At 32.8% G+C, this 27838-nt stretch overlaps 1 protein-coding gene across 7 annotated transcripts in view; it reads left to right on the top strand.

Annotated features, from left to right (window-relative positions):
- DENND1B (DENN domain containing 1B) overlaps positions 1 to 27838 on the top strand; it is a 296281-nt gene that overhangs the window by 181673 nt on the left and 86770 nt on the right. For all 7 annotated transcript variants that reach the window (XM_023584048.3, XM_023584046.3, XM_058274918.2 and 4 more), the window contains 3 exons: positions 4877 to 4922; positions 9691 to 9792; positions 26171 to 26296. In XM_023584048.3, the coding sequence (XP_023439816.2) occupies positions 4877 to 4922; positions 9691 to 9792; positions 26171 to 26296 (274 nt within the window). The remainder of the gene's footprint in view (positions 1 to 4876; positions 4923 to 9690; positions 9793 to 26170; positions 26297 to 27838) is intronic.

Genomic DNA, 27838 nt, shown 5'->3' with positions numbered 1-27838 from the left:
GCAGCTAATGTTATATAAAATGGAAACCCTTTTAGAATCCCAAGCATTTAAAAAACTTTATTATTTTATGAAAGGCAAATCATTTAAGGTATTTAAGGATTAAAATGGTTTATGTTCATGCAGAAAGGTTTTCTATTAAGTTTTTATGACTTGTCCTCTTCAGAAAGAGTCTCTATAATGATAACATATGTATTTGGCCATGTACTGATTATACCAATATATTGTATGCTTCCGTGCGGTAGTGTCTTCCTTTCCTGTATTTAGTGTTGGTGATGCTCCAAAGTAGATGCCCAGTAGCCTACCATTGCTATTCTGCCCTTGAGTACTGGAAAGGAGAAACAATTTGGCAGGAGAATATAAAAATGCAGTTTAATTATATTGTGAAGCAATGCAAACACAAGTCTAAATGTGGAGTTAGATCTATGAATAGGTTCTTCTGGTATTCATTTTAGAGTTTTTCTCTGACCAACATACCTAGAAAGTACTAGTGATCTTGAATGCAGGATTGCCTGTTATTCATATGCTATAGATCTTTGCGCAGTGCTAAGTAATTAAATTTTGTTCATTTTAAAAGTATTTTTGCAAAAGTAATTTAAAATATATTGATATGTGATTTTTGAAAAAGGCACGTAAAGTTAATTGTTCAAGAACAAGCACCTTATTATGAAGTTTTGAATTATGTTTTGTCATATAATTTAAGTGTCACCTTAATTTTTCGATTGAAATATTCTGACCTCTTAGGGGGTAACTCTTCAGCTCAGTTCTCTGTAATGAATTACACGTTTAAGGCATTCTAAAATACTGTTATTTAGCAACTGATACAAGCAGTTCGGTACTGATTCATCTAAAGCTGTTATGTATCTTCCTAATACTTTTCATTCCTTCCACAAAGTTCTCTTTTTCCTATTGCTCCCTCTATCATGAAGGAAACTTATTTCATTATTCAGTCCCTGGAATTTTCTCAGTAGATTCTAATGTCTGAAATAGTCTTCAGGACAAATCCTAAATGCTTCCATTCCAGACAGCTCCCTTGCCCAGAGAATAGAGCAATGACACTCAGACAAGAAGTTATCTGAAACTTTCTAAATCTTAGGTCACAGTGATAGATTCATCCTCTGTTATGGGAACTGGGCAGTATAATTTTTTTTTTTTTAGAAATAACCATCCAAAAATTCAATAAAATGATTTTCTGAGGAAAATGATTCTTTCCTTTGCGTCTTTGAAGCTAGAAACATGCTCATCTATTTACACACAAAAGGAAAAGAATTACAGATTATGCTACTATCTCATAGTCTTTGAATAAATAATTTTTTTATATTCCACTTCAAAAACAGCTCCAGAAAGGTATAGTAGGTGTCATACTTCTAGAATCTTTAGCATTTTCAAATTCTGAAGTAACCCCAGCTCCTGGAAGTATTTTTTCTTTTAAACCAGTTGCTCTGATGTAGGGTGGGTTGTAGAGAGTCATAATGCCATCTTGTGTCCATGGATGAATATCACATCTTGCTCTACTGATAAAGGCTTATTTCATTTTTTGGCTCACCCATCCATCCATCCACCCACCCACCCATCCATCCATCCATCCATCCATCCATCCATCCATCCATCCATCCATCCATCCATCCATTTCCCATCCATCCATCCATCCATCCATCCATCCATCCATCCATTCATCAAACCTTTAGTGAACACCAACTTGCCAAGCCATATGTATGTAATCTATTGAATAAGATCTCGTTCCTGGCATTGAGGGGTTCACAGATAGGAAAAGAAATACACATACTCTCATACACACACGCAGAGTAATACCGCAGTACTCTAAGTACCGTAATAGATGCATACGAAAGAACCATGGGGGGGAACAGAGGAGGAGGTGGCCCACCCTGCCTGGGAACTTAGGGAAGGCTATGGGGAGGAGGTGACCATGTCTTTTTCTCTTTATTTGACTAGTATAAGATTACTTTAATTTGGCAAGTCTGTGATGTTGCCAGATACTCAACCTATCTGAGTCCAAAAATACATCAGAGATAATGTGACTCTCCAGAACCAGTAATATTATAATTGTTTATTATTTGTTGAGGGAATGGTTGAGCAACTCTTTAAATTTATGCCATTTATCTGGCCCTTCTTTTCTTAAAAGGAACTTCTCTTAGCTTCTAAGAGAATAATTTTTAAAACATAAATAGAAAATTGTGTCCTTAAGACTACCCTGTCAGTAAACTGCTGCTACAGTCTACCCCATGGGTGGTCTCTTTGTAATAAAACCAAAAAAGGAAAACAAAGGCTATTTTATAGTAATTATTTTTGAGTAAAAGATGTACTGCTACCAAAAAGGAGAAACAGTCATAATAGAGCCTCTGTATCCCATTTTTTGCAAGATAACTTCATTGATGGAAAATCTAGGACAGTTTTGCACATAGATGATAAAAATCTGTGTTGCCAAGGATCTCTTCCCAATTTGTTAACACCATAATCTAATTAGGAAATTTCAACTAGCATTGCAAAACTAGTATTCATGAGATTTGGATGATTTTGTATCAGGACATAACAATCCAATTTTTGTGAGAAGGAAATGACTACTGAGTTGATTGTATATTCCATAAAACATTTTAATTATTTTAGGTAATAATTTTAGAATAATAATGTTTGCAGTTCTAACATACGTATGTTTTGGATTTCATTAGAAATTAATGAGAAAAAAACATCTAGTGATCCTATAATAAAAAGTTTCAATATACTTTAATTACCGTTTTACACAGGAGGTCTTTGTTGATTTTTTTATTCTAGTTTAACAATTTCTATTATTTTATTGTTTACGTTTAGAAAGATAACTTGCTTTCATAAAGTTTGTATTTCCTAGGACTTAGACTATTTATTCACCACTTTGGACTCAGATTTTATGAAAATGACATACCCAGTGTCCCTCCAACATCTGTAAAGCAGATGTAATAATTATTTTTGAAGGCTTAATTATTCTAATTAGTATTCATTTTATTAAAATGTGCTTTAAAAGTTTGAGATACTGTGGACTTTCTACACTTACTAATGTTGTGGGTAAGATGGCCTAACCGAGGACAAATTGGTTTATATGTTGACTTTAATAATTTTGTACTATTTCAGATGTGAGGAGAGCTTGGTGTATTTAAGATCTTGGTTGCTTAGCTTATTTAGTGAAAGCTGCCCAAACCCAGTCGTGAGAGCCCAGGATAGTTAATGACATGTATTTCATATCTTCTATGGAGTCCCAGAAGGAATTCCAGGGATGAGAACTTGAACCAGGGAAGTAACCTGCCTTCCCTTACTGAGACAACAGTGGAACATGTCCTCCTTATTTCCTTTTGGAGGCAGAAAATCTGTTAGGCTTTAAGAATATCAAGACCTAGAAATAGTTCTTAACTTTGAGTGAAATGAAATGTCCAGAATATCTGATTCCAGATGGTCTGTTGCATAAACATTTTTTAAAAATTAGGAAGGAGCAAAGCCACAAAAGTTAAAGACAATTGGAAATTAAGATTTAGTACAATAAGAAGTAATGAACTAGGATATTCAGACTATGAAGGGTAAAATAAGAACACATCTTTTGTAAATTCTGGATATATAGATTAGTGTTTAGCTATCCTCGAATAAGTTTGGAACTGTTTTAGTTTTCTTTAAAAACTTTGAGTCTTTTAATTTACCTACTAGTTTCATATATTACTGGTTCTTTGTAGCAAACTGGGTACACAGGAGTTTAGACAGCTCTGTTTTATAATGACAGTGATATTTGGAAAATTATACAAATCTTTCAAGAAAGAGGATAATCTGTCTGCATTAGCAGAAAAGGTTTGCAAAGACTACTATAAAAGAGTTGCCAAAAATGTTTTATTTTTAAATAGATATTTGTTTGCATATCTTAAATATGTAGACATCTGATGTTTTCTTAAAATGTAAATAACATTTTAATTTTAAAATGTCAAGTTGAATAATTTCCTTCTCATGTTTCATGGGAAAGTTTTCTGAAATTACTGGAATCCTGATTTTATATATACAAAAATTATTTAATGTCTGTTTTCTCTGGTAGATATAAACTCCACAACAGCAGATACTCTGTTTGAATTGTTTATTATTGTACCCAAGCCCCTAGTCTAGGGTCTAGTACCATGCCTTTTAGGCACCAAATAGCTTATGTTGAATTTATTAATTCAGATAATTCTTCTACTTGAGTATTTAAAAAATTTATTTAAATTATTTTAATAAAAATAAGAGATAAATATGAATTCATAAAATTTAAATAAAAGATGAGCTATGAGAGGAACAATAGTTGAGAAATAGAATGATAACACTAGGGGAGGAACTTGATTACCTTTGTACCTCTAGTGCCACAACAGTGCCCTGGCCTACAGTAGGTCTCCATAAATAATTAGTGACTCACTTAGTGAGTGGGAAAGAGGTCTGAAAGAATGAAAATGTATTTTTAAAGATGCCTACGAATAAGAATTTAATTGAATAAGAAAAGATGTGCAGAAGGAAATCTGAATAAATTTGATGACTATTAGGACATATTATTTGCTATGAGGGATTTGGAAAAAGTTCAATTCAGATGATGGCCTACAACCTGATATTCTTCTTAAATTAAAAAAAAAGTTTCTTTAAGCATTGCATCTCCTGATTTAATAATTAATGACACTTATAATTTCATGTAAATTATAAAATATATTAATATATTTAAGTCTCTAAAATTAGAATTTTATATATTGAATAATTTCAAATATGTATAATGTACTTTGCTAGAACTGTGCATATAATACATTTCATTCTTAAGCATTCTGAACTACTTATATGGTTGTTTAAGTTTTAATGAACTATATGAATATATACATATATATTTTTAATTTAGTGCCCCAATGCCATACCTGATTGGAGTACACTCCAGCCTCATAGAGGTGAGTATCTTTCAGATGTGAAATAGTGATAAATTAACTCATAAAAATAACAGTTAAAACAGTTTTGTTTTGAGTGAAAATCAATGGGATAGTATAAAGCAGTGACTAATCTCATATTTAGAGAATACTAACATGGTCATTTTCAAAATGGTAATATTAAAATAATTTCATTTTAATTAGCATACTAAATAGCATTCTTTAATGGCATGAAACTTAGGAAAATAAGTTATTTTTGGTAGAAATCTTATGGTAAGTTTAAATACTGAAAACTTTATTCCTTGAGGAACCATTATTTTTTTGGCAACTGTATTTTGAAAGCCAAAATTTAGGTCATTATGAGTCACAAAGGGGAAGCATTTTTTATTTTACAAATCTCATTATGATCCATTTTATCAGCTAGCTTTTTCAAAAGATGGTTTTAATACTCCAATTAGGAACTTCTAAATATTAGAATATAGCATTTTAGAAAGTTTTAATTTTCAGTCCTTTGTGGGGATTTAAAATTTAGTAATTTTTTGTACTGTCTCCACGTCATTCTGAAAATGATTTTTGTCTCTTTAGTCATCACTGTGGTGTAACACTTTGGACCTTCACAATGAGATTTCTAGAGGTCCAAATATGTGCTTATTTGAGATTTATTTACTGTGAGACATATGAAAAAAGTTAAACACAGACTGTAGCCTAGAATCTTGACATTTTTCTTAAAAAGTTTTTTTAGGCTTTACAACTCTGTGTAAGACTACAAGATATCCATCTTCTAAGATTAGCAGCTTAAATAAATAAAAACCCTGGATCAAAACAAGACTTGGGTCCATCGAATGACATCATTTTGCTGACTGACTTCAGTTTTATTCGAGTTAGTTTCTCTTCTTGCTTGGTTGTGCACACTGTAGTTTAACCCAATTTCTAATGAGCAGCCATTTAACCTAAATGAGTTAGGTTTGGTTTGCTTGTTAGTTGTTTCATCACTGTATACATTGTAAGTCCTCACTTTAAATAATCGAGGAAGTTCCTGCTGATTATTGCAAAACTCCTGAGGTAAGAAGAGAGTCCTGCTCCCATAGAAGTTCTAGATTATGGAATTCTGCATATGCACTGGTTAGTTGTGGCTAGTTTTTCTTTTTTGCATACCTAAAACAACTTTTTATTTGCTTCACCAGTAATAAAGGGTGCATTTTCATGATTTTCTTTTAGTAAGTTTATTTTGTTTTCAATATTGAGAGTTTGGTTGGATAACATTATTGACTCCTTATATTTCATTTATTTTTAGAAAACTTGTTCTTTCATGCGAAGGTACTTGCAGTGAAAGGACAAATTACATAAAATAAAACATGAATGAATACGTATTTAATCTGTTATTAGATTGTGGAATATATAACTGCCATTTTATTCATGAGTAGCTTGACTTTATATAAATTCTATTCATAGTTTATGATTTCAAAAAAAGAGCTATCAAATTTGATTTTAATATTAGCATATATATGTCTCTTATTTTGTCTAATAGGCTGTTACTTCTATAATATATTTGAGAGATAAAAGATATTTTAAGTTGTTAATGTGCACTTGTAATATAGAGATTATATTGTTTTGTTGTATTATAGTTAGACTCCAACTTTTAAGACAAATATTTTGGTTTTTCTCAATTACTGTAAAAAGGATACATGTTTTAAATACTTAATTTATCACTTACATAGTGGACACCTGTAGAGAAGGTCAGTACTTTTTTTAGGAGCAAACTTAAAAATTATTTACTCCTTAAATTGTCTTGTTGGAGCAGTCCATTTGGGTATTAAATTGGTTCCTACCATTAAATGAGAATGTTTCAAGCCTTAATTTAATTGACTGAAATCTCTCTACTTCTGTAATTATATCCTAGACTTATCCAACTGTCTTAATAGCTCTATTTGGTTTAATAGTGAATGAGAAGTTATACTAGGAACTTCAACTTCAGAAATTCTTTTAAATTAACCAGTAGGGTAACATTTAATAACTCTCCCCTTAATCCATTATGAAATTATGTACATATGACAATCCCATTCTTAATATGTCATTATTAGGCAGGGATTGCTCACAAAAATCTATCGATTGTATTTTCCAAAAAATGTTTTCATAATTATAATATGAATACAGTTACTCATTTATTTAATAGGTGAACTCGAGTAACATTTTTTGCATTTTGTTTGGCTGTCATTATAACCAATCTTATTTTTAGAAGGAATCAAAATATTCTTTTATTCTCTCTCTTGGTCAAGACAGTTTCGAAACATTGCAATGATATAACTAATTCTAAAAACCTAATTTTTCAAAGACCCATGAAATTAATGTCCTTTGAAATCTCTCTTTTGATTACTTTTTATAGAATTGTGAGTAAAAGTTGACTAGAAATCCCTTTTAAATATAAATTTGCTTCTAAAATAAAGAACATAGGCATTCTATTCTCTCTGCAAAGAAGACTTTAGAGATGAATTCAAAGCAGACTAAGGCCTGCAGAGGATAAGGAATAACTTAGTAAACACTACAAATGTGAGGGTTATCTTATTTTAATATATAAAGAGTCTAAATGAAATGTTGACCTAATTGTGGAACATCATGTGATTTCTGCCATTGTGTCACTTCTTTGCATTCATGTGCGGTACATTTGTAGCCACATTGCATGGAGGGATTATATGTAGAGGATGTGAGACAGACTACCAACTTTAATACTTTTAATTGTTGTTTTGATAAACCTTTTAGTCTATGTCCTAATGTAGTCTTATTTTTGAAGATAGATGCAAATTCTTTTTTCATGCTTTTTCCCCATCCAATCAAGTTTATGAACTTTATGTGATTTAAAAATATGAGACAGAGGAAGAGGTACTGTTTTATATGCCATACAGGTTTCCACTTCTGTTTAGGAAGAGCAAAAAGCCAAAGCCTGACTCTGAGGGGAAAAATAGATAAAATACTGACACATCCATATTTTCTTTAAAAATTATTTAAATTATATAATATTTTTCTTATGTAGACTTCTCATTTTTTTCCCATTCTCACTGAGTGGCTCCTTGACCTAAATTTAATATTCAGCTATTATTAGACATTCTAAAACTAGGAACAATTTTGAAAAATATGCATTTCATATTAATATTAGTTTCCTTTATTCAGAGTTTAGTGTTCACAAAACATTTGGGGGGCACATAGCCATTATTCTAGGCCTTTTAGGCCAAATCTTTCATCCCATAAAAATATGTCAGGTTTCTGGATTATGTTTACAGTTTTGTCATAGGGACAACTTAAAACTGAAGATAGAAATGAAAATTAGGCTTAGTTTTTCATGCAGAGGCCATTAAAATTATTTTGTTTTGGTTATAAAATAGGTTATTTTATAATTGTGCTGTAATAAACTTAAAGATAACCATGTATTTATGTGCTGAAACCCTTTTCACATATTTGTATGCCAAATGCTTACACATGGAAGGGGAAGTAAGTGGGTGTATATATAAATGTTTTTGAATATCACCATTGTAAGTGATTTTCTAATAATATCTTAGGAATGGAACATCTTTTAAAGTCTAACTTCAGAAAATTGTAATATCTTTTACCAGATATATTTGTAGAATCATGTTTTATTTGGAGAATTCATTTTCCATATAGACATTACGACTTTTTTAACACAGAAATTCCCTACTCTAGACTACCATTTACTTTAGAAAATTTAACATTCTACCTATTATGCAGAGATTTGAAATTCTAAGTGGATCAGAGAAATTTTCAGTCTTACCAACTTAAAACAATTGGTTTGACTAGTTAAAATATTTAACTTATTTAAGAAATAATTTTAAAAAATGGTAATTATTCCAGAATATCACTTTTTAAAATGCTACACAGAAGTTAATTAATCTATTGCTAGTTGATGTATGTTATTATGGAAGTCTGAATTGCTGGATGTATTTCATTACTGAACACCTTACTTAATTGAGGTAAGGAATAATGCTTTATTTGTTATCATATAAATAAGACTAGTAGAATTTTATGATTTATGTAACTGCATGTTAGTTCAATAGGAAAATAAACTGCAAATATATTCTTTCAGGATTAATAATTTGCTATCATTTGTTCACATTTTGAATAAAAATTTCAAATTATTAAGTTAAAATAATCAACCCAATAGGCTATATAATTTGATCCTTTATATTGAAATTCATGTTGAAGTATTACTAACACTAAATTTGATATTACTGCCCTTTATAATTTTTCCTTTATCAACTTTTAGTCCTCATCGGCAGCCTCTATCTACTGGTATAGAAAATATAGAGAAAATACTTACTTAAAACTTAGCAGCTTAATATTGTAGTCAGTTATTGGATTATGTTGGCCCTGCTATATGATTTATTATAAGTGTAAGTATGGTAGTGTTTAAAAATTCCTATATCAAGGGATTGAAATTCAGTTGATAAATTTTGAAGAATATAAGTTTATACCGTTTGGTATAGCTGCATCTATTTTATAGGTCTTTGCTAGTTAAATTATATTCAATATTTCTAAATAAATCAATATGTTTATTTGAGCAATATTCTATTTTAAGCATTTTTGTGAAATCATTTTTAAAAGATTGTAGTCAAACTTCCACTCCCAGAAGGTAAAGTTGTTTATATATTTTATAATACATGATTTTCCTTTCTTCCCCCATGACTAACGTATTAAGAAAATTTTCTGCATGCTTACAAGCCGATCATAGTTTTGTAAGGGAAGTGTATTAAAATGCTTATTCACAATTGTGTTTTTTAAACAGAGAGTGAAAAATAAATCATTGGAAGATGTGGTTATGCTAAATGTTGACACAAACACTTTAGAATCGCCATTTAATGACTTGAACCACCTACCGAGTGATGTGGTAAGTCTGAAGGCTATTTTGTAGTGAACATAAATGTTTTTCTCCTAGTCCCTTGAATTACTAAGTAATTCTTCCTGCTTTTCCTGTCTGAAGCAAAGGGTGGATGTGTGCATGGGGTATAAGAAGAATCAATGTAGATTCTATATTTAATTTTTTTTTTACCTTTTGGCAGTTGAGGAGATGTTGAATGGAACATCATATTCCTTATTGTAAAAGTAGGATCATAATTAAAAAGCTGGATGCATTCATTAGGCAGAGCTTTTTAAAATGTAAGTCTCTTCATCTCATCTTAATCATTATATTACAAAGTAGGCATATCTGTCTGCCTAGTGGCATGTCTTGCAAAAGAATGAGAGAGTTTTTGAAGGCAAGAAGAAGAAGGGGGCCAATTATCGGCTTTTGCTTCCCTGCCACCTGCCAGCGCTTTTCCTTTTAATTAATGATCTGATGGCACTGGTCAATATAATAAGAAATGCTTGTACAGTTGGGGTCAGAAAATTCTGGCTTTGATCTCCCTCAACTTTCTGAAACATTTATTTGTTTTCTCTAAATTATTTCAGTTTTATTTTAATCTTTTCTATCCTGCTGAGGGCCGCAAGAATGAAAACCTGCCCTGTTTGTCATTTGCTTCGGCAGAGCAAAGACTGCTTACTTAGAATTCTATTTGTAAATTAAACTGCAAACCCAGTTTGTCATAAAAGACATCTGATCCCTTTGAAATGACGAAAACTGTCTTTTGTCTATAAAGGCTGATAAATTAAGTGCCAGTTCTCTTCTGGTCTTTGATCTTGCAGAGGGTTTGTGTGTGTGTGTGTGTGTGCATGTGTGTGTGTCTGCAGGTTATAATGGGACATAGTCAGTATTTCGTATTAAATAGTCCCACAAATTGCATTTTGTGGCCTTAGTATTCCTAAGTACAGGGCAAAAATGCAGACCAATGCTGTTTCTGTATATACTTTAAGGTTACTTATAAATATCTTTATAAATAGTTGTAAATTAAAATTACCCCCCTTTAAGAAAAATAAGGCCTTCTTTCTTCTCAAGAATATTTTAATATAGGGGAATAAAGAAAACCTTCAGAATATATTTTTTTGTAGTGTTGCAAGTACTTTGAAATACATTAAGGAATTTGAATAAGTGAATTTTCAAATCAGTAGTACTAGCGTTGATTGTTGTTATAGCCTAGTAATAGAAAAAATATAATTTTTGAATTAAAATCAGATTATTTATGTTTAAAATAAACGAAAATATTTGCTGACTTTGAGCCAAATTAAAATTAAACTACTTTATCTTATCATAGTAAAATTTGTGCTGTTTATGAACAAATCCAAACCCAGGTCAATGAAAAATTATATTATCTTTTTAGCTCATTATAAATAGATTGCCTCAGTATAAAAATTTTGCAAAAGCTGCTAGAAATGATTAGAGTTATTCATTTAGAAATCTTTCAAAGTATTCTTCACTGGACAGAAAAATAATTAGTGAAAATAAAATCCCAACTTTTAAGAATTTATTCCATATGTGCATGTATTTCCTACTGTTAATACCCTAAGGAGAAAGGATTGTTTATTAAAAGAAAAGAAAAATAAGAAAAAGGAAGGAAAAAAAGACAGAGAAACTCAGCTTTTCTGTATGTATGAAAATTTCATAGTCAGCTTCAATGATATGTGATTTTTTAAGAAAAACAATCTTTTAAGTTTCATGCTTTGATGGATGACTCTTAATTGAGAAGGACTACTTTCCTAGTAAAATTAGTTGGATAATTAAGCTTTTTATTTAAATATATGAAGAAAAAAACAGTATTAAAAATGTGAAAGTCTGCATATATAAAATGACAGTAGGGAACATTATACTTTACTTATACAAAACAATATATTAATAACTAAATAGTCCTGCAATATTTAAGGATAGAGATCGAAAGGAACACTGCAAAACGGTGTAGATATAACTATATACACACACACACACACACACAGAGTTAAAATAAGGGCTACAGATTTATATAATTATCTGAAGAATGAACAAATCAAGAAGGCTCTGAGATGGAACTAAGGTCATTTACTGGGAATAAAAGATGTTTTAAAGTTGTAGTCATTTTCTAAAAATATTTTAGCTGCCTGTTTAACCCATCCCCAACAAATTTAGCTTTTTCATTAGGTTTTTCAAATGGTATCTTTTATACTTCTGGAGGAAATATGATAAAATTATCACATCATATTTTCTACAATTATAAATGTTTAAAATTTAACGTGTTAAAATAAAAATTATCTTATTGAAAATTTTTGTGTGCTTTTAATTAATAAAATATACACTAGAAGTTTGAAAATTCTTACTCTTGGTATTGTCTGATTGTTTAATAAATTAACTGAGATTTAAGTGGGACCTTTTAAAATCATTCACCAAAGCATTTAAATTATACTTACAGGCTAGATCACTTTCTGTGCATGTGCACTCTATTATTGTGTCAGATTGACCAGTGGTCTTGGCTGCTTAGAGGTCAGTGGTCACAGTTGTCCTGCATTACTAGTTCTTTTTTCCTGTGGACCCTCTGCTGTGTTGCATGCTGTAATCTTCTTAATGGCTTCATTCCAATATTCACACATAATATTTTAGATTTATTGACTGTTAGAAATACTACCATGCCAGTAGCAGTTCCGCTACTCTTAAGGTATTTAAAATTGGAGAAATAAATCAGGGCAAAGCTTTCAGGAATCCTTTGTTTTCCTTAAGGGAGAAAGAAAAAACTCTCTTCCTGTCTTCTGACAAGAACACTTGTTTTTCAATTTCATCACTTCACTATAGATTTGGGTCATTAAAAGAAAAAAAAAACATTTTATTGGGAGTGAGTTTAACAATATTGATTATTACACAGAATAACTTTTAGAGACAATAGATCTATCAACATATACTTTTGTAGTTTTTGCCTATCAATATATTGTGGATTTATTTTCAGTGATTTTGCCGAATAGATACCTTCAAGCATATGTAGTTTGAGTATTTTGAAATAAAGTAATTTTTAGGATTTTATCTAACAATGTCAGTTGAAGTTAGTGTTATTGTCATATGTTTATAATGTGCGGATAAACAACCAGTTGAACTACATAAAACAATTGAAATCTCAAGTGAGTTCTTTTTAATTTGAGAAAGTGTACTATTGAGATCTCCCATTCCAAATATATACAAATAAATCACATAATTTAAAATGTACTTCTGAGAGAGTACTGCTCATTTTAATTTTTATCACTAACATTTAAAATAATAACTTGGAGAATTGCTACTATTCCAAAAATAAAAAATAGGGGGACACATTTATTGGAAAATTAGCTAATTAGAATTATAGTAAGATTTAGGTAATCTGTCCTCATATGAGTATTAGGTTAAAAAAAATCAAAACTAACTCTTATAGATGAAAGCTGGTTAGAATTGACATTTTGAAAAATGTCATTGCAATATTCATTAAAATAGGAATGTGAATTTTGACCAGTATTGCTTAGCTGTTTTAAAATAATTTTAACTCATTAGAGGGTAAAAATAGTGGACTCTGAGAGAGATCAATATTTTTATTCCCTTTTTAGGTAAGAAAACGAAGGTACAGAAAATATCCTGTTAATGGTGTTTGTGGAGCTTTAGTTTTTATGCGTTGAGCCTCAGGCCTCTTTCCTGTTGACCATGGTTCTTTTTATATAAATGTGATACACAAGATAATGAATAACTTTTAAAATACAATTTAGAACTTTATTCTGCAGTCTGATCTTAGTAAAGAAATAGCAGTATGACTTAATATTTGATTTGAATCAGTGTTTTCAGCACTGTTTTTAACTCATTCTCACCTTGTCTGTGATACTATTGGAAAATAGTTTTCTGTTTTCTACTGTGAGGGTGTGTAGATAGTGCACTTAAGAGTTAGTGCACAGTTCACAATAGACCACAGTATGTTCAAGGACAGCTACATGTGGTATGAAGCGCAATTAATTACTAAAGCATTGCGGAGGTGGCATAAAGTGGTGCCACTTAAACTACTATTCATGTTGTTTGTTTGTTTTTTAACATTTATTTTTAATTATTTCTCTCCCCTTCCCCCCTGTTGTCTGCTCTCTGTGTAAATTCACTGTGTGTTCTTCTGCATCCGCTTGTATTATCAGGCGGCACTGGGAAACTTTCTCTTTTTTGGGGGATCATCTTGCTGCATCTGCTCTCCGTGCATGTGGTGACACTCCTGGGTTGATTGAGGTTTTTTCATGCAGAGTGGCTCTCCTTGTGGGGCACTCTCCTTGCACGTGGGGCTCCCTTATGCAGGGGCACCCCTACACGGAGGCGCCCCTGTGTGGCACAGCACTCCTTGCATGCGATAGCACTGCACATTGGCCAGCTCACCACACAGGCCAGGAGGCCCTGGGTATAGAACCCTGGACTCCCTGTATGGTAGGCAGATGCTCTATCATTTGAACCATGTCCACTTCCCTACTATTCATGCTACAGTGACGCTGTCAAGTATCACGGAGGAGTTGGCTAGCAGGTTAATTTTGATGTGGAAAGGAAATTCACACATTGCTCTGAATCACCAAAAATCATTAAAAGCCTAAAGAACTAGAGAAAACCCCAAAACTCTGACTTTAGTTAAGATTTGGGGACATCTTCAGTGAGTTAATAAAAGTGGAATAGATGAGGCTTTTTCAGATAATTTTGAAATCAGCTTTTTAAAAAATTAAAGTGTATAAAACTCTTATAACCATACAAATAGTCAATTTTATATTTAGCTTAGATATTTCCTCTAATATGAAGTGAAGCCTTAACATGTTAAATTGTCATAATATATGTCATATCAACAACAAAAAAAGGCCCCAGAGAATATTATATTAGTTCCAGGTTTGCCACAGTTCAGCTATAATCCTTATCATGTTTAACAGTGAGTCAACTCCTCAACAAATTTCTAGATTGGCCAGGTTAGAAAGATAATACAGTTCAGCTTCTATAGTAATTTAGAGAACATTTTATTTAGTTCATAGAGCAGACGTCAGGAGACAAGTACAGCTTTCACTTTGCCTCTGTAGAAGTGTAGTCATGCTCGCTTGCTCGCTCTTGCTCTTTCCCAATGCCCTGCCTTTAGAAGGCAGGCATGTTGTACATTGCCCCCACTGCACAGCCCTGGTGTGGTGCTTTATAAATAGTAGGCATTCAATAAATGGTTGTTGAAGCGAAAATAATTGCACTTCTTTTATCTTTTATAATAGGAGTTACTTTTAAAGTCCCTGTTCACCATTACCTCCTCAAACATTTTATAAGGATGTTTGCACCTGACTTTAATCATAATGAAAGGAAGTAACCTGGAAGCATATTTGAAGTATATACTTTTTTTTGGCTAAGACTACAACATTTTATTTCCTTTCTCTGGAAAAGGAGACCATGTTGTGATGGCAGTCATTGTCTTTTGTACTCTAGTCTGGGTATTTGTGGAAAAGGATCATTCCTTGAAAGAGTTATTTTTAGAGATGTGATTTTTCACAAAATGTTTTTTGTTTGTAAGTAAACTATTTTGGGTTTTTTTTAATTTTCCCACTATTTTCTTGTGTGTTTTTATATAATCTATAAATTAAAAAACAAAAACCAAAAAAGCTCAAAACCTTAATTAACTGTGCTTCCAAACATTTAAAAAATCTTTGCTATTTTCTTTCACCTGAATAAGGGAATCTTTCCCTTCCACTGCAGTGATCCAGGCTTTAGCACTTCTCTCCTTCTAGCTTCATACTTTTGCCTTTCTAAACTGATTTATAGTTTGTTTCTTTTGGTGATTTTAAGTACCCATGAAGTCCCTGTCTTTTTCATGGCTTTTCATTTCTGACTAAATTATCTAGACTTTCTCCTGATGCCTACTCCCCTACCCTGTATCATCTTAATAGAATGCATCGCTTTCTTCTTAGTGCTAATATTTAAAAAGTTAAAGGCCTAAATTTTGGCTGCTTTTACAATTATTTCCTATTTCTTTCAAGTCCTTGAAGTTCTTAACTTTTCCATGTTCAAGAAACCTTTTTTTGCATGTGATATTGTGAACACTGTTTGCACAAGTGGTTCTTAAATCTCAGTTATATCATAATGACCTGGTCAACTCTTAAATGAAATATGTTCTTGGGCCCCACCAAAGAGTTTAGGAAGTAGATGTGTACCTGGGACAGGTGTTATTTTGCCCCTTTCTCCCTCCTTTCTTCCTTCTTTCTTCCCTTCCTTCCTTCCCTTTCTTTCTCTGTCATTCAAAAAAATATTTGCCAAGCCCCTACCATATGCCTGTATTGTGCTAAAAGCTGAATATAGAATGAAGAAAAAAAATACATGTACCCTGCTTTCATGGAGCTTATACTGTATTAACAAATACCCAGGTAATATTATAAATTGAGGCAAATACTATAAAGAAAAAGAATAGACTGCAATAGGAGAGAAGAACAGGGAGTCATTTAGATTAAGGATGTGGTAGCTAGACCAGACCTGTTCTAGGTTCAGTGATGCAAGGGAAAAAAAGTATGTGTCTCTGTCATACAGTGAGAAATTGCCTTATATGGCAGGGCATAGACTCTTAAATGCTTAAGTGGTCTCTTCTTTAGCATAATAGTAAAGGCAGAAAGCCTAAGGTTTATTTTTCCCTTTGGCCTGGCAGGAACCTGATACTGTGCCAATTTCAGGTGCACTGCTGTGGCAAACAGTGGAAGTAGTGAGGAGTTTTGTCTATTTTATATGCTCAGTTCATTTATCTCATATATCCTTTGTCCTGCTTGTTTCCCCTTTAGGGTTTATATTAATTGGGAACAAGGCTATGCTGCTAGTAATGGACTTAAAAACCTAGTTTAGAACAAATCATATATTTGTTTCCCTTTTGTATGACAATTAAGAGGTAAGTAGTCCAGAGTTGTTGGGGCAACTCTGCCATCCTCATCACATAGCATCCATTTCCAGGCTTGAAATAGCTGCCCTCGTTATAGTTTTCTTTGTCTATCTTTCCCCAGAAGAAAGGGGGGAAGCCAGGGAAGGTGATCTATATCCCTTTGAGGGGCATGACCTGAAAGTGTCACACATCATATCAGCCCGTATCCATTTGTCTTAAGCCAGGCACATGCTTACCAAAATTCACAAGAGATGTCAGGGAATAGAGTTTCTAGCTGGCTTAACCATGCATCTGGTCAAAATTTAGGATTTCCATTACCAAAGAAGGGGAGAATGAATGTTGGTGGATTGACAGCATCTCTGTCACAAGTAAGCCGAAGTGAAAATAGTTTTAGCCAAGTTTAGGTTCCATTCTTGCCGTTTTACAAACCCAAATCAGCCTGTTGTGGCCCAGCCTAGTGCATTGTGTCAAGAATGTTCTCTCTGCAGGAAGTGGCCTAAATGAGGAGTGTGAGTTAGCCAAATGCAGGAGGAATAGCATGTATAGCATGTTCTGTCATGAGAAAGAGGCTGATGAATTCAAGAAATAGAAAGGCCTTTATAGCTGCAGTGAGACAAACAAGAGAAAGAAAGTGAATGGTGCAAAATAAGATTGTAGAGATTGACAGTGGCAAGATCATTCAAGACTGGTAGTAGGTCTTGTTAAGATTTTTAGCAGAGAAATAGTGTGATCCAGTTTGAGTTTTTAAAATATCGTATTGGGTCCTGAAAAAAAAACTGGGTGTAAGAAATGAAACAGGAAGATCAATAAGGCGGCTATCTTTCTGGAGTCTAGATGAGAGATGATGGTTGCTTGAACCTCAGTGGCAGGGATTTAGAATATAGTGGGCAGATTTAAAATATATATTACAGGTAAAACTAGGTAGAACTGCCAGGTCTTAGTGATGTGTTGCAAATGGAAGATGGGAAAGAGTGAGGTGTTTAGGAGAAGCTATAGGTCCCAGATAGAGGAACTGGAGGAATGCAAGTGACGTAGATATTAGAGACACAAGCATGATACTGGGCTTGAGGTGGGAATAAGAGCAGTTTTGTCTGTCATAATTTTAAGGTGTTTTTGAAAGATTTTGATAAGTATAAAAGAATAATGTAATGCTATCCAAGGGAGGTGAGTATATCATATGCTTTTCATTTAATAAATGTGAAAGGTTAACATTTTAAGTCAAATATAAATGTGTTAGGAAATTATATTAGAAGGAAAGGATTTATTTTATTAGGAAACTGAGCATTAGAAGGATTAATGAAGTTTAGGAACTTACTGTCTGATTCATAATGTTTCATGTGCAAGTAAAAGGTTTTAACTTTATAGCTTTGCAATATTAACTTTTTCTAAATGTATGTAGTTTCTGCAGTAAGGTTTAGTTACTTAAAATGAGATACTTAAAAACATCATAGGGGTGTTTTAGATTGTGTGGGTTATCTAAGTATTATTTCTGATAAAAAAGCATGACCCAACTATATGCTGTTTACAAGAGACTCCCTTAAATGCAAAGAGACAAGTAGGTTGAAGGAGAAATCATGCAAAAAATAATTCTATGCAAATACTAACCAAAAGAGATCTGGGGTAATTACATTAATATCAGATAAAATGGACTTTAGGTCAGTAATTGTGAGGGACAAAGAAGGTCACTATATACTGACAAAAGGATCACTTGAACAAGAAGATATAATAACTACGAATATATATAGACCTAATGATGGAGCCCCAAAATATATGAGACAAATATGACAGATTTGAAGGGAGAAATAGACAGTTCTGCATTAATAAGGGACTTCAATAAAGTATAGATCATCTAGAGAGAAGATCAATAAGAAAATAAGGAAATAGAAAGCTTGGGTAACACTATAACCAACTAGATGTAACAGAAATTTGTGGAGTACATCACCCAACAATAGCAAATACACATTCTTTTCTAGTGCTCATGGGTCTCTTGCCAAAACAGACCATATATAAGGTTACAAAACAATCTCTATACTTAAAAAATATTGAAATCATACACTGCATCTTCTGTGACCACATTGGAATGAAGCTGAAATCAATAACAGAGGGAGAACTGGAAAATTCAACAAATATGTAGAAATGAAACAAGCTCTTAAATAACCAGTGGGTCAAAGAGGAAATCACAAAGGTGATTGACAACAAAACACAACATACCAAATCATATGAGATGCAGGAAGGGCAGTGCTGAGAGGGAAGTAAAATAGAATCAGTGATCCCAAGTTTGTTCTTTGAAAAGATCAGCAAAATCAACAAAATCTTCACCAGGACTGATGCAGAAGAAAAGAGAAGGATATGAATGACTAAAATAAGAAATGAAAAGTTGAACATACCTACCAACCCACTGAAGTAAGAAGGTCTGTAAGAGTATACTATGAACAACTGCATGCCAACAAATTAAAAAATTTGGAGAAACACACAAACTACCGTTGACTCAAGAAGAAATTGAATATCAGCAGATTAATAATAAGTAAAGAGGTTGAACCAGTAATGAATAACTTCCCAATTTTAAAAAGCCCAGGATAAGATGGCTTCATTGGTAAAATTTACCAAACATTTCAAGAAGAATGAGTAGCAATTCTATTCAATTTCTTCCAGAAAATTAGAGAGGAGGAAACACTTCCTAACTCATTCTATAAGGCTGACATCACCCTAACACCAAGCCAGATATCAGTTCTACCCAAAGGAATTTACAGACTCAGTACAATCCCAATCAAAATCCCTCACAGCTGTGGGGAGCAGATGTGGCTTAAGCAGTTGTGCATCCAATGTCCAAGGTTAGGTTCCTGGTGCCTCCTAAAGAAAAATAAAAACAAACAGGCAGTGAGCAAAAAATGAGCACAAACAATGAACAAAAACAATGAGCAAAACAAACTAGGGAGCCATCTCAGGGTATGGGGGACAGGATCCAACCACCTTCTTTGCAGAAATGGAAAAGACAATCATCAAATTCATGTGGTTGGATAAGCCATCTTGAAAAGAAGAATGATATTGGAGGACTGACACTTCCCAGTTTTAAAGCTTATTACAAAGCTACAGTAATCAAAATATCAGTACAAAGATAGACATATTCACCAATGGAATTAAAATTGAGAATATCAAAAGACATAAATTTAAGAACCAAAACTATAAAACTCCTAGGGAAAAAACCACAGGAAATCATTCTCAGGATCATGTGTAAGGCAATGGTTTCTTGGACTTTACACCAGAAGCATGAGCGACCAAGGGAGAAATCAATGGGACCTCATCAAAATTAAAAAATCTGTGCATCAAAGGATTTATCATGAAAGCAAAAAGTCAGTCTACAGAATGGGAGAAAATGTTTAGAAACCACATATACAATAAGGATTTAATACCTGTAATATGTGAAGGTGTCCTACAACTCAACAATAAAAAGACAAACTAGTTTAAAAATGGACAGAAGAATTAAATAGATATTTCTCCAACAAAGATATACAAATGGCCAAAAGCACATGAAAAAGGTGCTTAGTATATTAGCCATTTTGCATTTGAAATGCAAATCAAAACCATCATGTGATACCATTTCACACCAACAAGAATAGCTACTATTAAAAAAATGTTAAATAAGTATTGGGGAGTTTGTGGAGAAATAGGAACACTCATTCATTGTTACTGGGATTATTCAAATGATGCAGTTGCTATGGAAACCGTTTGGTGGTTCTTCAGAAACTAAAATATAGAATTACCCAATGACCTGGCAATCCCACCTCTGGGTATATACCCGAAGGATTGAAAACAGGAACTTGAACAGAAGTTTGGTTGTCTACCTTCATAGCAGCATTACTGACAGTTGTCAAAAGATGGACTCAAGCCAAGTGTCCATCCATAGATAAATGGATAAATAAAATGTGGTGCATACACGTTTTAGTTTGCTAAAGGCTGCCAAGGCAATATACCAGAAATGGGTTGGCTTTTACAATCGGGATTTATTTACTTATAAGCTTACAGTTCTGAGGCCATTAAAGTGTCCAGATCATCAGGAGATACTTTCACCCCGATCTGCAGCTGTGAGTGATCAAGCCCATGGTGGTGTCTTCTCAGCTCTCCCCTCTTCTCCAGTCAATTGTTTTCAACTTTGGCTTCAATGCCTTCTCTCTGTTTCTGCAGCATTCTCTCTCCTTTTCATACGGGCTCCAGTGAGGACAAAGAACTGCCCTGAGCTGCACTCCACTGAAGCAATCCATTCAAATGGCCCTCAATTGAATCCAGTCCAAACAATCCCCAGTAATGGGCTAATTTAAGAACATTATTTTCTGGGGTCCACAAAAGACTCAAATTATTACAATGACCACTGGAATATTTTTTAGCTATTAAAAGGAGTGACGTTTTTATATATGGAACAACATGGATAAACCTTGAAGATAACATGTTGCGTGAAATAAGCCAGATGCAAAAGGAAAAATACTGTGTGCTCTCACAGGTTTGAAATAATTAGCATAAATAAATTCATAGTCAGAAACTAGAATGCAATTTTCCAGGGATCCAGAGTCGGGTAGGGAATGGGGAGTTAATTCTTAATTGGTACAGAGTTTCTGTTTGGGATGATGGAAGAGTTTTGGTAATGGATGGTGGTGATGGTAACACAACTTTGAAAATGTAGTTAATACAACTGTATTGTACATAGGAATTTGCTTTAAAAGGGAAATTTTAGGTTGTGTATATGCTACTGGAATAAAAATTTTTAAAAACATCCAGGCGGTGAGGGTCATGACCATGCTCCTGAACCAGTCCAGTCCCCATTGTGCTCATGATGGGTCAGGCTGTAGAAGCTACTTCTGCTTGGGTCTGAAACCCCCCACTCCCACCCTGGGTCTCACCTGTGGGTTTGCTCTACTATCAGCTAGCATGGGGAAAGCCACCAGGTGTGGTGGTCCAGGGCCCTGTATGCAAGAAAGGTATGGGTGTGCCCAGGGGACCTCTGTCCTGGCCCTGGGATGCTGGACCCTCCAGGAGAGTAAGAGAGGCCAGGCCAGTTAGAGTAAGAGGGCACTGCTAGTGGGGGCGCCCCCATCTTCAACCCAGGTTCCACACATGACTGTAGGGGGCAGGTTTGTGGCCTGCTGGCCCAGGACATGATTGCCTGCAACTTCAGAGTTTGTGTCTCTCCTGGCTTGGAGCCTGCTTGCAGCTCACCTCAGTCTTGATGACCCAGACTCAAGGCTGGGCCCAAGAATTTGTCTCTCTTGCTTACCTCTCCGGATCAAACATCATGATGGCTACAAACTGCTCAAATAAACAAAACTTCAAAACAAAAACAAAAAACAAAATCACAGAACTATACAACACAAATTGTGAACCCTAAAGTAAGCTATGGACTACAGTTAATAATGTAAGTATAATAATATTGTTTCATAAATTTTTAAGAAATATAAATACTAATGCACAGTGTTGTTAAAAGGGAAAACTGCATATTGGGGAGTATAGGGAACTCTATTTTTTGTATCATTTATCTGTAAACCTACAGCTTCTCAAATACATACATATATCATAGGGGTGTTTTAGACTGTGTAGATTATCTAAGTGTTATTTCTGAACACTTATTTTTATCTTCTGTTCTTTAACCTGATGTTTCTGTTTATGATCTTAAAAAGTAAAATTTTAAAAAATAATAAAAATAAAATAATAAATAAAATAAAATTAAAATTTTTAGATATAGAAGTTATTTTTATTCTGTAAATATGCATCTACAAGTTGAAAAAAATCTGTTACATTTCTGAAAAACTCAACCTCCTTATATACTTTACCTACCAACTCCTGGTCTAATTACTTTATAGTATAGACTGTGTGCACGTGGTTTGCAATCTTTTAATTTTTATGTATTTGCTGTGTTTATTCATGTAATAACATGTAAAATTAGAGTAATTTTAGTATTAAGAGAGTAAAAGTAGAGAATTGGTGGTAATATTGTTCAACTTGCAATGAACTCTCACTGCAAAAACCCAGGCCATCATTCCTCTCCTGGATGACTGTTTAGAGGCATGAATTCTCATGTGAAAGGAATCTAAACATTTGATAAGAGCAGTGATGTTTACTTTTGAAGTTCCTTTTCACTGTTTAACTTCTTTGTTTTTTGTTTTGGTCTAGTGTAATACTTACTCTAAAAATAATATATTTACAGACTGAAAACTGTCTAAAAACAACAAAATGAAATGTCACGTCTGAAATAAGCTTTAGTCATTGGATATTGAGGCTAATTTGAAATATCAGTTTGAAATAATTGTTATATCAATTTGAAAACAAAACTGGTATTTTTTCAGTATCAATAAAATTTTGTGATAGTAGCCTTGTGACTTAGGTTCCAGATTGTTTTCTGAATTCAGCTCTATGTGGGTATAAACTTTGGGACTTCTTTAGGAGAGTATACGTACTTCCAAACGAAACTTAGAATTTGGACATTAAAATGGAAAATTATATTTCTCAGACCAAGTATTGAAAAAAATGCGGGAGATGTCACCAGCTTTATAGGTAAAATCTGCTAAAAGCTAATTAGCACTGCAAGGGGCAATGGTTAACTGATGATAATTTACTGCAGTGATCTAAAGGTCAGAAAAACAGCAAGGTTGACACAATCAGTTTATAGTAGATTAATATCCTTCTCTCTGATCCTGATTTTAAAAAACAATTTATTTTTACTCTCTATTTTGGACCATTCATTTGAGAATGCAGGTCTCTGAAAAACAGGAACAACCTCAGATCTGCTGACAGTTGAAGCCCACTAGAGAATGTCCAAAAAATTTTTTATGAACTTTATAAAAATTGAAACAACATACAGAGGAAAAATGTAACCATATTTCTTGCTAGGCAACTTTTTATTTTCACATTTCTGTATGAAGTTTGATTGTATGCTCATGTAGAATAATAGTAACAGAAATATCATGTAACCACATATATAATTTAAAAATTTTAGTAGTCAAGTTATAAAGGAGAAAAGAAATAGGTAGAATTAATTTTAATAATATATTTTGCTTCATCCAAATATGAAAAATATTCTTTTAGCACATAATAAATATAAAAATTAGTAATGAGACATTTTACTTTTTTTTTGTACTAATTTTTCAAAATACAGTGTATGTTTTAAACTTAGGGAAATCTTCATTGAATTAATCACATTTCAAGTGCCCATGTGACTAGTGGCTACCATTTTGGACAGTAGAGTTGTAGAACAAGTATTTTCTTTTGCTTATTTTCTGCACATCTCCTGGAAGTCCAGGAACTATTATTGACTGAATTTGGAGGGAAGGCCACACATTTATGATCTGTTTCGGAAGGGCTTGTGGCACTGTGATTAGTACTCCTGGTTAACTCAAGCAGCAATTAAGCAGTCAGACACTCAGGGAAATAAAGCCAAAGAATGGTTTGACTTGTCTCCATTCTCTGAGCATATAATTGTCCTAAGAATACTGTGTCCTTGATTTGTAAAAAACTGGACTATCATTTTCATAATTTATAGAACATTTTCAAAGACATAAAGTATGGTATTTTTGTTGTTTTTTAAAATTATTTTCTAAAGTATAATTTAAAATAACCATTTACTTTTTATAATACTTCAAAAGAACTGGAATTCTAGTACTTTCATAAGCCTTCTTTAATAATAATTAAATGCATGTATAGGCATTCATTTCCATTGGTTTCCCTTTAAAGACATTTCAAACCTTTAAAAAAAAGAACTGTTACAAATTTCAGAATAAAGGACATTAAGATTTATTTTTTGCATCCTTCAACTTTATTTATGGTTTTGAATCTGTGGGCTATCTAATACTGTGCCTTTATTAAGGTTAGATTTGAATAATAAAAATTCACTCTTAAATGAATCCTGGTTTATGCACTTTGTGGACTAAATGAATTAGGCTCTAAACTTTTATCTGAATCTGTGGAGCTTGGATATAAATTGAAAAGATCACAGCTATGGGGAGAAGACCTATACTGCAAAGGCCTTTTTGCATAGATTATGAACATCATAACTCAATATTTTTTTCTAAACTATGGTTATAATTGGACCCAATGGGGGTCTCTTTCTTTGATCAGATCACAGTAACTGTGACTTTACACTGGAAAATGTCACTACCGCGAAGGTTTATCACCTGTAGAGCTGGTCCTTCCTCTGAAGCTGTGTTCATTTCTCATTAGCATTATTCAAAGTTTAGTTGTTAATTAGGTTGACACTTCAATTACAATTATCTATAAGAGTAGTCAGATTGCTTGCAGAAAGAAATAAAAATATTTCTTCTTATGTGTGTGTATATATGTATATATATATATATGAGAAATGACATTGTTTTGCTATATGGTAGTTTCAAAGAATTTCACATTAACACGCTCTGTTAAAGGAGCAGTCCAACTAGAATTTGTCCATCGGTTTTTGTTTTCCTTAAGAAAACAGAATTTTTACCCATCTTCATATATTTCCATGTTAAATATTGATGAAGAATGTATATGACAATAAATATTTTTATGTGCACAGGCTATAGTTTTCTATTACGTAGAAAAGGAATTGGTCTCATTTAAAGAAGACTGTAAGTAAGGGCCATTGATTAAATAATATGCATTCTCAAAATTAAAGGATGAAAAAAGTATTAAAATGATGAATTTTAGTGCCTTTAATTTTTCAGATTTCTAAATAATAGATTGTTCTTTTTAAACCTGATTAGTGGTTCATAATACAATGACATTGACCTCAAATCCAGCTTGTGGTAATGGGGAAAAATGGAGAGAATGGTTTAAATCACAGCTCTGCCCTAATTAGCCATATGGTAAGGGAAAATTATTTCTCATTTTTGAGCCTCTTTTCCTTCATTCATAAATGGGAATATGACTGCCTTTCTTAGAAAACAATTGTGATGATTAAGCGAGACAAATGTATAATATTTGCATAACATCATTCTTGATCATGGTATGCTCTCAATGACTTTTAGCTTCTCTCCCCTCTTTTTCATCTAATAATGGTGAAAAAGATTCAACAAATGACTAGAAAATTACATATGCAAATGAGGCTTCCAAAAATAAAATTAAATGGTAAATGATCCTGGAGGATCTGTAACAAATAACCTTACATAGCAGAAATGAACGATACCAACAGGCTTCATCTCAAAACAAGTAGACACATGTTGTAATTGCTAAAAATCTGCAGAAAAGTGGCTCGCAAGCAGTTTACTGTAAAATAATTAAAGCTTATTTATGTCAAGAGGCCTTGGGAAAAAAAAAAGTAAGAGCATAAACCAATTTGCATTAGCACTTTACTATCATCTCCTGCTTTCGTTTCAATTAACAGACCAGCAGGTGCTCTCTGCAGTTAAAAAGATAAGCTATCAGGGAGGAGGATGAGTTTTTGGCTGACCTGCGGACACTGTGGTTTGCCTGCTGATTGGGTTCTTACTTCACCTCCCTGTACCAATTTCTGAGGTGTTAATTTAACTGTTCCTTTCTGTCATGCAGGTCTCGGCCTTGAAAAATAAACTGAAGAAGCAGTCTACAGCTACGGGTGATGGAGTAGCTAGGGCCTTTCTTAGGGCACAGGCTGCTTTGTTTGGATCCTACAGAGATGCACTGAGATACAAACCTGTAAGCGTTTTATTCCATCACTATTTTAATTTCTTTTTTATGGTTCTTTGAATGGGACAGAAAAAAGAAACATTGTTTTAATCACACCTTAAAAATTATCCTGAAGTCTTTTAAAAAATCCAAAATAATTGCTTTAAAACATTGTGCTCTATCTCCAGTATCTCTTGACTCTTTTAGTCTTTTGCCTTTAATTAATATTTCCCACATTCTGTTGTATATCACCTTATTCATTGTTCTAAAAATGGAATACTTACAGCTACTGAATTGTGTTAATGCAATTTAAATTCCTTACTTACCTGATCTTGTTAAATCATTAAGAAGTTAACCAGACAGTTGAACTTACTAGGTTAATGATGATTTAGTTTAGAAATAACACATACACAATGAAAAGTACAAAATATAATACTAGAAGATGACAATTTTGCAATGTTTTGGAAATTTGCTGTCTTCTTAGTTCATAACACTGCTCAGGAGTTGGCTTATCTAATATATCTTAACTCATTTTGACATTTCTTTTGTGTTTTAATAACTAAAAATCGTTATGTAGAATTGTAGTCACATTTTTAGATGATCCAAAGAAATATAAATGAGAATATATTTGTTTCTGTCTGTGTTATTGGTTAAAGTATGTTTGATGGATGTTATAAAAATTATCACATTGCTCTTTCATGACCAGATGAATGAATTTAATGGATGAAAACATTGATTTAGTAATAAGAAGATTTGCTTTCACATAGGAATTCCACCATTATTAAACTGCATAACCTCGACCCATTTTCTTAGCCTTTTTGGAACTTCTTATCTGTAAACTGGGAATTCTTATACCTTCCCTGTCTATATTTCAGGGTTGGTGTGTAAATATTATTGAAAACTATGAAGCCCAAAGAAAATGTCAATGGGTTATATCCTTTCTAAACTGACTTCTGAATTAATGATTTGCACCCAGTGATTCTTACACTTCTGAGTGGATTTTGAACTATTGGAAAGATTCCTTAAATGCATGGGTAGATCAGTTGCTGTCTCCAGATAAGGACATATGTCTAATTTATATACTAATGTTTTTGAAATATGTATACATATTTAAAGCATTATAGAACTCATAATACTGTGCATAGTATTTGTGTCTCACATGGGGGAGTTTTTAAAAATTGTTGACATTTATAAGCATCTCATTTTTAAAAAGACTAGAAATCATCAGTTCTGCAATAGCACAAATTCATGTCTAAATTATTCAACATAAATTAAAACAAATGAATTTGAAAGGTAAAATTAGTGATTAATTTTGTTTTAGTCAAAAATTTTTAATATGGATTGATTTCAAGTTTACACTACAGTAGGGAAATGTAAAAATTTGTTCCTTGAATTTTGTCATATTTAAATATAGAATTTTGTCATATTTAAATCTTTATAAATTAAATTTTTCATTTTATTTTGTTTTTTACATTTGTGAAAGCCAAGACTTCAGATTTGGAGAAAGGAGACTAAGTGAAGAGAAAATCATCTTAAATTATTCAGATTATCATTGTGTTAGGTGCTGAGGGT

Source organism: Dasypus novemcinctus, chromosome 13 (genome assembly GCF_030445035.2).
Source record: "Dasypus novemcinctus isolate mDasNov1 chromosome 13, mDasNov1.1.hap2, whole genome shotgun sequence".
NCBI classification, from domain to species: Eukaryota; Metazoa; Chordata; class Mammalia; order Cingulata; family Dasypodidae; genus Dasypus; species Dasypus novemcinctus.
The sequence above is the reverse complement of the archived record's forward strand: the minus strand, read 5'-3'. Positions and strand labels throughout refer to the sequence as shown.